The sequence below is a fragment of the Euphorbia lathyris genome, chromosome 4, assembly GCF_963576675.1.
Source record: "Euphorbia lathyris chromosome 4, ddEupLath1.1, whole genome shotgun sequence".
In the NCBI taxonomy this organism is placed as follows: Eukaryota; Viridiplantae; Streptophyta; class Magnoliopsida; order Malpighiales; family Euphorbiaceae; genus Euphorbia; species Euphorbia lathyris.
In genome coordinates, this window is record NC_088913.1 from 68,460,728 (window position 1) to 68,474,795 (window position 14,068).

General features: G+C 34.0%; 1 protein-coding gene across 1 annotated transcript; it reads left to right on the forward strand.

Annotated features, from left to right (window-relative positions):
• Nucleotides 1-287: 287 nt before the first annotated feature.
• LOC136225958 (heat shock cognate 70 kDa protein-like) lies at nucleotides 288-2,514 on the forward strand. Its single transcript, XM_066014175.1, has 2 exons — nucleotides 288-511; nucleotides 632-2,514. The coding sequence occupies exon 2, from the start codon at nucleotides 685-687 to the stop codon at nucleotides 2,260-2,262; it is 1,578 nt and encodes a 525-aa protein (XP_065870247.1). The 5' UTR covers nucleotides 288-511; nucleotides 632-684; the 3' UTR covers nucleotides 2,263-2,514.
• The last annotated feature ends 11,554 nt before the right edge of the window (nucleotides 2,515-14,068 follow it).

A 14,068-nucleotide genomic window follows, 5' to 3' on the forward strand; every position in this document is an offset into this window, starting at 1 on the left:
GACGAAGCCTCTTCCAACGACTAAGTTCAAGCATTGCTTGAACTTGATTGGTATTAGCAATAAGTGAGCTAGCCCGAAAGGGCATTACGGCGAAGGAAGACCTTTGGTGAAATTTCAAATCAAGGTGGAGATTTGTATGAATGTGATTTGAATTTCAACATTCAAATTAAATTGTGTTGAATTTTGAACACAAGCCATACAATTTTGTCAAAGTTCACATTAGTCTTTTTCCCTTTGTTCACATGTAATTTTTGACTTTGATTCTTTCCATTCACATCTCAAAATTTTCTTATAAATACCATGCATTGGCATAGGTTTGTGCATCCTAGCAATTGATATTAGATTGCTAGTTTTGAGTGATATTCTCTAAGAGAGAATTGTGAGGTTTTGGGTCTATTGGGGTTAAGGGTTTTGAGTGTTATTTTCTCCATTCTTTTGTACCACTTTTGTCTCTCTAGTGGAATAATTTTCGGTCTCCTTCGCCCGTGGACTAGGCACACCGCCGAACCACGTAAATCCTTGTGTCATTTACTTTATTGTTCTTCTTTTATTTTGTTGTCAATTTATTTACCCAAATTAAATATTTCGTTCCGCTTCGGGGTTTTCCCTAACAACTATATATCTCACACAGATGCGAAGCGATTGATTGGTAGGAGATTTTCTGATGCCTCTGTATAGAGTGACATGAAGATCTTGCCATTTAAGATAGTTGCTGGCCCTGGTGATAACCCTATGATTGTTGTTACATACAAGGGTGAGGAGAAAAAGCTTTCCCCTGAGGAGATATTATCTATGGTTCTTACTAAGATGCGTGAAATAGCTGAAGCTTATCTTGGATCAACCGTTAAAAATGCAGTGGTTACTGTTCCTGCTTACTTCAATAACTCTCAGCGTCAGGCAACCAGGAATTCTGGTGCGATTGCTGGCCTTAATGTTATGCGTATTATCGGCGAGTCTACAGCCGCAGCCATTGCCTATAGTCTTGACAAGAAGGCAAGCAGCGGTATGAAGAAGAACGTATTGATATTTGATTTGGGTGGTGGTAATTTGGATGTCTCGCTGCTTATTATAGAAGAAGGTATGGTTGAAGTCAAGTCCGTTGATGGTGACCCTTATCTTGGAGGTGAAGACTTTGATAACAGAATGGTGAACCACTTTGTTAAAGAGTTCAAGAGGAAGGATAAGAAAGATATCTCTGGAAATGCTAGAGCTCTTAGGAGATTGAGGACTGCCTGTGAGAGGGCTAAGAGGATTCTTTCATCCACTGCTGAGACAACTGTTGAGGTTGATTGTTTGTTAGATGGTATTGATTTCTATTCATCCATTACACGTGCCAGATTCGAGGAGTTGAAGATGGATCTCTTCAGAAAGTGTATGGAGTCTGTTGAGTTGTGTTTGAGAGCTGCCAATATGGACAAGAACAGTGTAGATGATGTCGTTCTTGTTGGTGGTTCTTGTAGGATTCCAAAGGTACAGGAGTTGTTGCAGGAATTGTTCAATGGGAAGGAGCTTTGTAAGAGCTTAAATCCGGATGAGGCTGTTGCGTATGGGGCAGCTGTACATGCTGCAATTTTAAGTGGAAACTTGCAGGATCTTCTGCTCTTCGATATCATCCCTCTGTCACTTGGAGTGGGAGTTGTTGGAGATCTTATGAATGTTGTGATACCAAGGAATACTACCATTCCTACAAAGAAGGAGAAGGAATTCACCACTATATTTGACAACCAGACCAGCGTATTGGTAGATGTATATGAGGGTGAGAGCAAAATAATAATAGACAACAATTTACTTGGAAAATTGGAGCTTTCTGGCACTCCCCCATCTCCAAAGGGTGTCTCTAAGATCAATGTGTGTTTTGACATAGATGTCAATGGTATCTTAACTGTTTCTGCTGTGGAGAAAACAACAGGGAAGAATAACAAGATAACAATCACTAATGACGAGGGAAGCTTGTCCAAAGAAGAGATTGAGAAAATGGTAAAGGAGGCTGAGAAATACAAGGCTGAATATGAGGAACTTAAAAAGAAGACTGATGCTAAAAATGCATTGGAGAATTATGCGTATAACATGAAGAATACTGTGACCGATGATAAGATCAGCCCGAAACTAGCCCCAGAAGACAGAAAGAAGATTGAGGATGCGATTGAGGAAGCTTTTGAATGGTTGGAAGCAAACCAGCTAGGTGAGGCAGATGAGTTTGAGGATAAGATGAATGAGCTAAAGAGCATATGCACTCCTATCATTGCCAAGATCGATGAATGACATGACGATGTTTCCATTGCTAGAGAATTTTTTGCTAAATATTAGTCCAACTTTTTCATTAAGGATGAACAAACAGATTTTTTATCCTCTTTCTTCAGTTCTCTGTTTAGTAATTGTGTGGAAATTGTACTATGTTGTTTACTGAAATTTGGTTGTCATTTATATTTTCATTATACTTGCATAAGTCATTTTGGGGTGGTTGCAGAACACATTCAAATGGTGGTTGATGTTTTTATAGTATTAGACATTTCAGTTCAGATAATGTTTGACTAACTAGATATATTTGATATTGGAAACTCAAGGATATGCCATTCATCCATATACTGATGTTTATAGCTGCTAGAAGAGTTAAATTTTGCTATCAAATACATTGAAGAACATGGTGTCACTTGTTGATCGGAGCACAGGATACAAATTGAGCTTGTCTTACAAAGGCCATAAAGAATTACGTAGATAATAAGTTGTGTTAGAGTAGTTTATGTCTGGGATAAATACCAAATTTAAACAAAAGTTAATATATGAAATTGTGCAAATTAATTCTTACGTTTCCAAACTAGTTCGGTTTAGTTTTAGTCATACGATACCGAAAATTAGAAATAACTAGTTTAACTACTATTTAACCATCACTCAAAACCTTTTAAATATTACTTATATCTAACAGGACCGGCTCTATAGAGAGTTCCCTGGACCGACGCCTCTGAGACCCCAAAATTCCAACTAATAAATTAATGTCTCTTTTTGTTTATTAATGACATAATTAGTAACCGTAAGTAAGTACATGGAATTTTTTAGCTAGTACTTAGTTATTATAATTTCCTTTTTGTCAGATTTTTATTAATGAATAAAAAACATCTATAATTGATTAATTTCATGTCTAGAATTAAGATTCTAAAAAACATTAGACATTAATCGGATGGATAGAGCTCTTAAAGATTAATTGAAATTAATCGGATTTTTATTTTTATATTTTTTATTGGTTAATTAATAAATTGTTATTTAAATTCAATTGAAATATGTATTATAATATCTAAAAATAATAATATAAAAAAATTAATATAAAAAAATACGTATATTTTTTGTAACATATAAAATCTTTTAAAAATGTACAAAAATATCAAACATTTCAACTACAATATTACTGAAACAACTCCAACAAATAAAGTATAATGTTCAAAAGTAATATAATTCAAGTTTAAAAAAGTAATATAATTCACCAAAAACTATGAAACAATATTTTTAAAGTATTAAACCATATTATACAAACAAGTAAATAACACAATTAAACTAAAATATCTGAAAATAATAAACATAATTTACAAATAATCATGCGACAATATTTAAAAGTGAATCATAATAAAGAAAAAAGTAATAAAAAACATTTTTGTTCATTGTCTCTTAAGCAGTCTAAGCGGCTAAAAATCGCCTAAGTGCTAAAAAAAAACATTGAGAAGGACTAATCGGAGAAAATTGAAACGGATTCTCAATTTCGAACGTCTAGACGAGCAGTCCAAATAACCTTGTTTTTTTAACATCATCTATAATCACTAAGTCATGCTATTTATCTAAAACTTGAAATTCTAAAAACACAATGTGAAAGTACCAAAAATTAATATTTCATGAACCGCATAAATAATAGTTTTTTTTCCGTAATATTCATTAAATTACACTACTCTTTATATTTTGAAACCATAAAATGATAAAAAAAAAAGTAAATAATGTTAAACTCATTAACAAAGGTAAAATTGAAAAAAATTAGTGTACATCCTGATGATAAAGTTAGTAGTATTACAAGAGGGTAAATAATTTATTAGTCCCATATTTAAAGGACTAAACCTCAATTTGGGCTTTTTTAAAAAAAAAATTTACCACGTGAACCAAACATACCCTTATTTGTAAACGTTAGGTTAAATTTATACTATTTTATATGTTAAACCAAATCTATATTCACCGAAATCATTAGGATCAAATTTAATCCTTATCCTAATAGATATTATTACTACTAGATTTTTGTTTAATATTAATATTTAATTTAAAAAAATTATAAATAATTTTTTTTATATTTCTTTTATTTAATTTTTTTTACTAATTCTCTCCTCTCTTAAAAGGGAGGAGAATTGGATAGTGGCTTCACAAAGAACCCCATTGGAAGGAAATATTTTTTAACTAGTACCCTTTAAATAATTATTTTTTTTTAAAGAACCCCAAATTGAGGTTTAATCCAAGAGGAAAGGAGACCCACATTTCCTTAATATGGGTATTTGTAGTGAATGTGATGGACTTCATAAGTTTTAATCCACATTCCTCATCATATGTCTCCCCTTCAGGGGTTTTTTGAAATTTATGTGATGTTCGAAACATTCTTAGAACGGTAATGAATGTAATTGTGCCGCTTGTGACAGCTTGTGAATAATAGTTGTATCTCTTTGAAGGACTTGTAAAATAATAATTGTGTTATTGGGGACAACTTGTAAATAATAATATTGTGTCTCTAGGGATGACTTGTAAATAATAATTGCGTCTCTTCGGACGACTTGTAGATAATAATTGTGTCTCTTCGGACAGATTGTAAATAATAATTAACGAGCAAAATAATCAATAAAAATGATACTGATAATTTAATGTGGTTTATCCTTATGGGCTACGTCCATGACCAAGTTCGAGAATAAACTCTTCCACTATAAAATAGTAGGCGTATAAAGAGAGTTCGTTCTAGATAATTTTCTAGAGTTACAAAAGTGTGACCTAAAATAAAATAGTAACACTCATATGTTTCCTAAAAATACCCAGAAAATAATTATCCTACTATTTTCTCGCTCCCCAAAATAACTAGACTACCCTCTAAAAGACTTAAATCACTCAAATCTCTCTACAAATACTCATTGGCTTGCTCTCACTTATACGAAATTAAACATCTCATTGTCTTAAAGCTAAGGAGGAACATTGCCACCAAAAATGTTGCTGACCACCGAATTCGGTGCAATTTCATTAATTAGATCACTGAATTCGGTGGTCCAATTTTCAACAAAAACATATTTTTTTTGTTTTTTTCTTAAAAATCAATAATTTACTCTCCTCCATTTATTGGAATAGCAACCAACTACCACATAACAATTCTCCCTCTCCCAATTGTATAAGAGTTTTGTTACTCCCACAACCATTCGACAGAATTCAAACATTTCCCTTAGTAGAATCTCCGTTAACATGTCTGATCCATTTTCATTAGTATGAATCTTTTCGAGCTGAGCTTCATCTCCAACACATCCCTGATCCAATGATATCTCACATCAATATGCTTTGATCTCGAATAGAAAGAAGAATTCTTTCCAAGATGAATAACACTCCAATTGTCACAAAATAGCTTGTATTTTTCTTGGTGAAAGCCAAGTTCATTGAAGAACTTCTTCATCCATAACAACTCTTTGCATGCTTCCGTTATTGCAATGAATTCTACTTCAGTTGTGGAAAGTGAAACACACTTTTGATGTCTTTACTGCCATGGCACATCCCCCTACAAATGTAATCAGGTAACCTAATGTAGACTTCCTTGTATCAGCATCACCAGCCATATATGCATCAGCATAGGTTCGGTATCTCCAAAACATAAGCACATTTTGGAAGTACCGCGAAGATGCCTGAATATCCATTTAACAGCTTCTTGATGTTCCTTTTTTAGATTCGAAAGGAAACTACTCACGACACCAACTGCATGTGCAATATTTGGTCGTGTGTATACCATGGAATGCATTAGACTTCTGATTGCTAAAGCATACGTAACTCTGCTCATTTTTTTATTCTCATTGTCAATAAAAGGGCTCTACTTCGAACTGAGTTCAAAATGATTAGCAAGAGGACAACTAACCATTTTAGATTTATCTATGTTAAATCGTTGAAGCACTTTCTCAAGGTACTTCTCCTGCGACAACCATATCTTCTTGGCGCTTTTGTCTCGAATGATTCTTATACCAAGAATCTATTTTGGTGGCCCCAAGTCTTTCATATGAAATGACTTGCTCAATTGTTTCTTCAGATTGTTAATTCTGGAAATGTTCTTACCAACAATCACATATTGTCCACATAGAGCAATAAAATAAAGAAATCATCATCAGACAACAGTTATCTGGAGTAGTCTTGTTGTAGCTTTTCTCCCCCACAACTGACTCGAACTTCTTGTACCACTGCCTAGGTGCATGCTTTAAGCCGTAGAGACTTTTTTAGCTTGTAAATATAATCTTTTTTTTCCTTTTTTTCTCGAAACCCTTTGGCTGCTCCATATATATTTCTTCTTCCAAATCACTATAAGCAAGGCAGGCTTCACATACATTTGTTCAACCTCTAGGTTCTGACTTGCTGCTAACCCCAACACAGTACGAATGGATGTCATCTTCACCACCGGTGAGAAAATATCATCAGAGTTGATGCCTTTTCTTTGACTATATCCCTTCATAACCAATCTGGCTTTGAATCTCAGTTGTGAGTTTGCTTTTTCATGAATGATTCTGAACACCCGTCTGTTTTTCAAAGCTTTCTTGCCTTCAGGCAACTTCACTAGCTCAAAAAATTTATTCTCATATAAGGATTTTATCTCATATTACATGGCACAAACCACTTCTTGTAACATCTCACTTTGTGCATTTCATTTCATATAGATATATGCATTACATGACATTATTAGGGACATTAGAAAATAATATTTGCACTTTATATGTCATTATATCATTGAATACATGATAATTTATATAGATAATAATATTAGGATAAGTGAAAGTATATGAATAGATGTTTAAGTGTGTCTTAAAAGTATATGGACTAAATTGAATAATCTTAAAAGTATAAGGACTAAAATGTAATTTGCTAAATTTATAATTAAATAATATTATATACAAGTTCAGATCAGATAATAATAATAATAATAATAATAATAATAATAATAATAATAATAAGAATTATAATAAGATAGTGGTGAGTGTAAAAAACATAATTACATAGGGATAGATATGGGATTTTACTCAAACCCATAAGATAACATTGTGGAATGATTAGATGATCCATTCTAATTTGGAAATCTCCAGAAATTTAGAGAGAGAAACACCTTCAAGAGAGAGAAAGTGAAGAAAAAAGGAAGAAGAAGAAGAAGTAGAAAAAGAGAAAGGTAAGTTTACACATCACTTTACACAAATTATTTCATAATTTTGGAAGATGATTTTGAGAGAGTTAAATCAGGCAAAGTTTTGAGTTTAGGTCTTAGGTAAATCCCAAAATTGGTTACATGCAATTTGGTTAAGCATTTTAGGAGATAAGGTATAATCTATTAGACTAGCTCTAAGTTGAATCCTATACATAAAGCTGTTCTTGTGGTACATTTTTGAAGCCTTTAAAGACTTCATTTGGAGAGGTGTTACGAATAAGAAATGTTCATATATGTCTTAATTAGTGATCTGGAAAGTTTGGTTAGTATCGCATTTGTATGTTAAGATATAACTAGGAAAGAAGTTCATATATGCTGTATTGCCTATGTGTTGACACTGGGTCAGATTATAAATTCGGTTGTAAATTGTACAAAGCTTATAAAATTCTGAATTTTGGATATGTTATACCAATGTTTGTCTAATTTAAGTAGGAAAAGAAATAAAAGCATTTGGAATTATATCTTTTGTGTTATGAGTGATTTTGTGGAACTGGTACATGCAAATTGTGATTAAAATAAGACCCAAAGAGAAATTTTGTAATAAATTATGTATACTTGGAAATTTTATAAAAGTTTAGTATGATATGAATTTAGGATAAAATGAAATCAGAATTAGTTCATGTGAATAAGGGAAAGAAGATTTATAAGGTTTTTAATGTTAAGAGGCCATATTAGTATAGACACAAATATCATTGCGGTGGAAACAAGTATAATGAAATGGAAAATAAAAATCAATAAGTAAATAATATTAGGTTTAAAGAAGGTATAATTTATATTTAATCATATGCTAAGTTATATTATAGGTGTTCATAATATTGAAGATATCCTGGAGGAGGGTTCAAGCCATCATCGAGAAAATTAGCGGCCTAGACGCGAGTATAAACATGATATGAAGTTAATTTTTAATTGCGTTTGTGATTTGAGAATTGTGGTGTTTGATGTGAATACATATTGATTTGAATTATTGTAATTGACTGAATAGATATGAATTGATACTAGTTGAACATTATTTATGATAGTTAGATGTAAATGAGTATGTGTATATGTTAAATGTGATACTTGTTGAATATTACTTGTGATAGTTGGATTTAAATGAGTGTGTGAATATGTTGTGTGATTTAATTGATATAGAATATATGTACATGATTGCATGAAACGTAAATGGATGGCATTGTGACATACCAGTTCAGTCACTGTTATGACTACTTGAATTTATATGGACTACTTGGGCCTATACGGTTAATATTTGGACTACTTGGACCTATACGGTCAATATTTGAACTACTTGGATCTAAATGGTCAATACATGGAATAATTGATTACAGGGACCGAAAGGTTAAATTACTTGATTGCAAGGATGTACATCAATATATATTACCCATGTTACTTGTTATTTGATCCTGGGTAGTGACTGGCTGGTGGTGTCACAACATTAATAAAACGGTTCATTCATTTTCATTTGTATGACTTGGGTGTGAGACTTGTTTGCGTGACTGTGTGTGATTGGTAATTCATTGATTGTTTATATTCACTGAGTTGCGACTCATATAAATCGCTAAATTTTCTAGCTAGTTGAGGTGAATGTTAGACTGGGACTTTGGACGCTTAAAGAACTGTAGATTCTATGGATGAAAGGTCGGTCTACTGGGTTCCATCTCACTCTCTCTCCCCTCCTCACAAGCATGTAGTATAAGTCAACTTTTGGACTAAATAAGTCTGTAAAATTTATGTAGAAATACATTTGTATATATTAACGTATATATGTTTAATATTACTACGAGTATAAGTTATTCATCTATGCTTTTGTCTACTGAATAGTTTCAGTTAAAAAAATCTACGTATAGGGTGTTACACTTCTGCTTGTGTTCGTCATCCATGACTTCTTCTAAGCTTTCTGATTCTCTCCCATCAGTTATTAGGATATAATCATTTGCAGAATATCTAGTAGAAGGTTGAACAACTCTACCAGCTCTTGTTCAAACTGGAGAACCTTCTAGAGTTGGTGGTTGGTGGTGAACTTCTTCATCTGCATGATCTACTTCATTATCAATGGACGCATTCTGATCAACTATTTCAGGTTGATCAATATGAACTTCTTCTCCAACTTGTCCTGGCACAATCATTGGAGGAACTACTTATAGGCTTAGCAAGCTAGTTTTAGGCCGAGGAACATCTTTTCAAGACTTCTCAATGTATTCAATTGTCTGGTCTTCTATAAAGACCGCATTATGGCTTCTGATTAACTTCTTTTAGACTGGGTCAAAGAACTTATAGCCAAATTAATCTCGACCATAATAAATAAGTACACACTCTCGTGTTTTGACATCAAGCTTAGATCTTTCATCCTTCGGAATGTGGATGAAAGCTTTGCAACCAAACACATGCAGATGTTTGTAAGAAGTCTTTTTTAGATCACACCTTTTCTGGAACATCGTAATCCAGCGACACACATGGTGAAAGATTCAAAAAATAAGCTGTTATGACTAGAGCTTCACCCTAGAACTCCTTGGGCTACTTTGAGTGTGAGAATAAGCATCTGACTCTTTCCATCAAAGTTTTGTTCATCCTTTCATCCAACCCGTTAAACTACGGTGTCTTTGGAGGAGTTTGCTGGTGTCAAATACCATGCTCCTTATAGTACACATTAAATGGACTAGTGTACTCTCCACCATTGTCTGTCCGAATGCACTTCAACTTCTTGCCAGTTTGCCTTTCTACTTGGGAAACAAAATGCTTGAGAACATTTAGTACTTGATCTTTTGTCTTTAGAGTGTACACCTATGTTTTTTTAAAGTGACAATCTATGAAAGTCGCAAAGGAATGAGCACCACCAAATGACTTTGGAAATGGCCCACATAGATCAGAGTGTACCAGATCTAATACGTTTTCCACTCTAGAAGGAGGGGAACTCTTGAAAGCAACTCTATTTTGTTTTCTAGCCAGACAGTTAACACATTTGTTCAAATGAACATGATCCAATCTAGCTAGAATATTTTTCTTGGCTAGCTGTGGCATACCCTTCTCGGGCATATATGTGAGGCGTATATACCAGGATTCGCTTGTGTTTTTATTCTCTATTGAATTGACCACTTACTATGAGAGCTTTTTCTATATCAGATACAGTCTTGAGTGCTTTCTGCCTCTTACAACCACCATCGAACCTTTGGTGAGCTTCTATTGGCCATTGCGGAAAGTATTACAGAAACCTTCTTCATCAAGCTTCTCTACGGAGATAAGATTCAAGCGCATATCTGGAACATGCTTGACATCTTTCAGCATTAACTTTATGCCATTCTCAGCTTCTAGGTGAATGTCACCTTTTCCCACAACTTTGGAAAAGTTGTCATTTCCCATCCTTATAAAACTAAAATATCCTCGTGTGTAAGATCAAAAAAATTCTTTTCAAGGTGTGGCATGAATAGTAGCACCGATATCAATCACCCAACTAGTCTCTCAGGTTACAAGATTGATAATATCAGCATCGTAGACAATATTGAACTCGCCAGCAACGTTTGTTTGCTCATCATCAGTACTGTCATCTCTCTTCTCTTATTTACCCTTGCTCTTATCCTGCTTGAGCTTCCTGCAAAATCTTTTAATGTGGCCCTTTCTTTTGTAGTAATAGCACTCAACATTAGCATACTTATTGGATTTTCCTCTGCTCTTGCCTCTATATTTGGATCCTCTAGGTTCACTTATTCCTCTAGAATTCACAACCAAAACATCTGATTGTGATGTGGAGGCTCCTTGTATCCACTTTTGGCAAACTCTAGAAATCAATATCCCTACTAGGAAGGAAGCTCTGTACTATTCATTTTTGGAAGATCCATTAAGAGCTATATACAAAGATATTTATGGCACGGAGAGGCCTTCGACTGAAGATGCTGCAGTTGAAGACTCTTTAGCGGATGAGGAAGAGAGGACTGCTCTTGATAAAACGGCCATCACCAAGGATGTATCCGCCCCTGACTCTTCGATAGCTCAGGATGTAAATTCATCTCTTCCCCTTGTTGAATAGAGGTCTTTGTAATATTTTTTTTTTGTATTTTCGTAAACAATATTTCCTTTGCTTAATATTTTTGTTTTTCATATGACTTTATTTTGCTTTTTTATAAAGCTTTCCTATTTACGTGTTGGTGGGTTATGTATATAGGTGGCCAATCTTATATCCTTATCGTAGTTTCCTACATTGAGCATGATACAAAGTGTATTTACTTTGTTTCGTGTTTGCTTTTATAGGCTTTGTTAATGACTTTCTTTCCTATCTTTGAGGAGAAAATTTATTCGCGACTAAAGGCTTTGTTAATGGCTTTCTTTCCTATCTTTGAGGCGAAAGTTTATTTTCCACTGGAGGCTTTTTTATATGGAAAATTTTCCATTTATGCTTTCTTAGAAGCATTCCTTTTGGTGGATCCACACTTTGTTATACTTCCTTGAATAATAATGATAATTTCTCCCCCTTTAAAAGGGTTTTCACAAAATATTCATGTTTTGACAAGTAATTTCATGAAATGACATAAAAGGATCTTTATTGATGTAATTATCCGGATACATTTGGAGAACCACCATTTGAGCCTCATTAAACCTTAGTAGGAAAAACCCAATAGAAAAACCCTAACTAAGGGAAAAGAGTACTAAAGGCTTTACATTCTACTTCTGGCAGTATTTGCGAAGGTTTTGAATATTCTAGGTACGAGGTACCTTATTTCCCTCAAATTCAGTTAATTTAAAGGTGGAGGGTCCTACCTTCAGGTGGATATGATAAGGACCCACCCAAGTTACTTCTAGTTTGCCTTTTCCTTTTGCTTGATGTGTTTTTTTAGCCTTTCGTAGTACCAGATCTCCTTCATTTATATCAACTTGCTTGACGTGTTTGTCATGATATGCCACGATTCGATGTTTGTATGCTGCCATACGGATGTATGCTTTGTCACGTCTTTCTTCTAAACTTTCCAGCCTTTGTCATGATTTCATTTCATTTTATCCTTCAAAGTAGTAATGGATTCGATCAATGGGTGATTTGATTTCTACTAGGATAACAGCTTCGACCTCATAAGTAAGGGCGATTGTGGTCTCTCCAATTGCAGTTCTTGGGGAGGTTCGATAAGCCCACACGATCTTGACTAACTCATCTGCCCAATTCTTCTTTTGTTCTCCCAACCTCTTTTTTATTCCATTTTACGATGGTTCGATGACCTCTGTCATTCCATTAGATTGAGGATAATAGCCATATGATAATCTATTCTTGATGCCCCCTTCATAAAATTTCTTGAACTCAGACGAGTTGAACTACTAGCCATTATCATTGATAACTTTATGTGGAATCTCAAATCGTGATATGAACCCTATGATCACAAAATCAATGATTCAATCGGCAGTGATGGTAAATGCAGTTTCTTCTTCGACCCATTTTATGAAGTGATCGACTGCCACAATTATAAACTTTCGTTGTTTGGTTGTTATTGGGAATGGTCCCACTATATCAATCTCTCAAATTGCGAATGGCCATCCCTCCCAAATGGACTGTTGCAAGGCCTTAGGTTTGTGACTGTCATTAGCATGAATCTGGCAAGTATGGCATGATTCAACTAACTTTCTAGTTTCTTGCTCAACACTTAACCAAAAATATCCTATCAGTCGGGCCTTTTCGAAGATTGTGGTGGATGCTTCATGTGCTCCACATATTCCAACATGCAATTTATGTAACACGTAGTGACCTTTTTCATTTATTATGCTTTTCAACCGGGGTTGGCTAAAGGATTTCCAATACAATTGTTCATCCATAACTGATTTAATAGATAAAATTTACTAGATGGACAGATTGACAGGATTAACATGTTATTTCGGAAAGATTTTACCTCGGAAGATGAGATCAGGACGAAAAATGTTAGTGGTTCAACGAAAGACAGTATTCAAATTTCTGTTGGCTTATTCTAGAGGTGACATCTTATAGGCAAAGCCTGAATTTCATGTTTTCTTTGGTTGACTTTATTTTGCAATCCCATCTTTAGACCATATTGTACAAGTTATAATTATCATTCATTTTTTACACCAATTCCTAATTGGAATATCATGTATTTTGTGAAGAGCGTTGAATCTATCTCTTGGATAGAAAATGTTATTTTGCTTCCTTTTATACCATGCTTCCCCTATTTTGATTTCTTATTGTTTATATTCTTTTTTTATTTTAAACATTACTCTACTTAATTCCTTTATTGAATTACAATTTGCAATTTTTAGACAAACAATTGCATTAGAATGGTCCTCTTCTAAATTGTATTTCATTTAATTTCAGCAAATTCGAAAATTATGCATAGTGATTTAACATTAGTATCAATTTTTAATATGAGGGATTTCCTATGTTTGCTTTCTTGAGCTACTCACACATGTCCATCCCTCAATGTGTTTTTAATTCCACAATTTAATGAGGTTGTGGAGACTCGAACACTCGACCGTTTAATCAAAAGGGCTCTAATACTAGGGCAGTGCATTATGCTGTTTGAAACCGCAAAACCGAACCGAACCGACACTGTTTGGTTTTTCGGTTCGGTTTAATTATTATACGGTTCAGATTCGGTGTGCTATTTTGGTGAATATCGGTTTTCAGTGCGGTTTGGTTCG

Excerpts from the sequence above, each read along its gene's own strand:
- LOC136225958 (XM_066014175.1), top strand. The coding sequence starts at position 685 with ATGAAGATCTTGCCATTTAAGATAGTTGCTGGCCCTGGTGATAACCCT.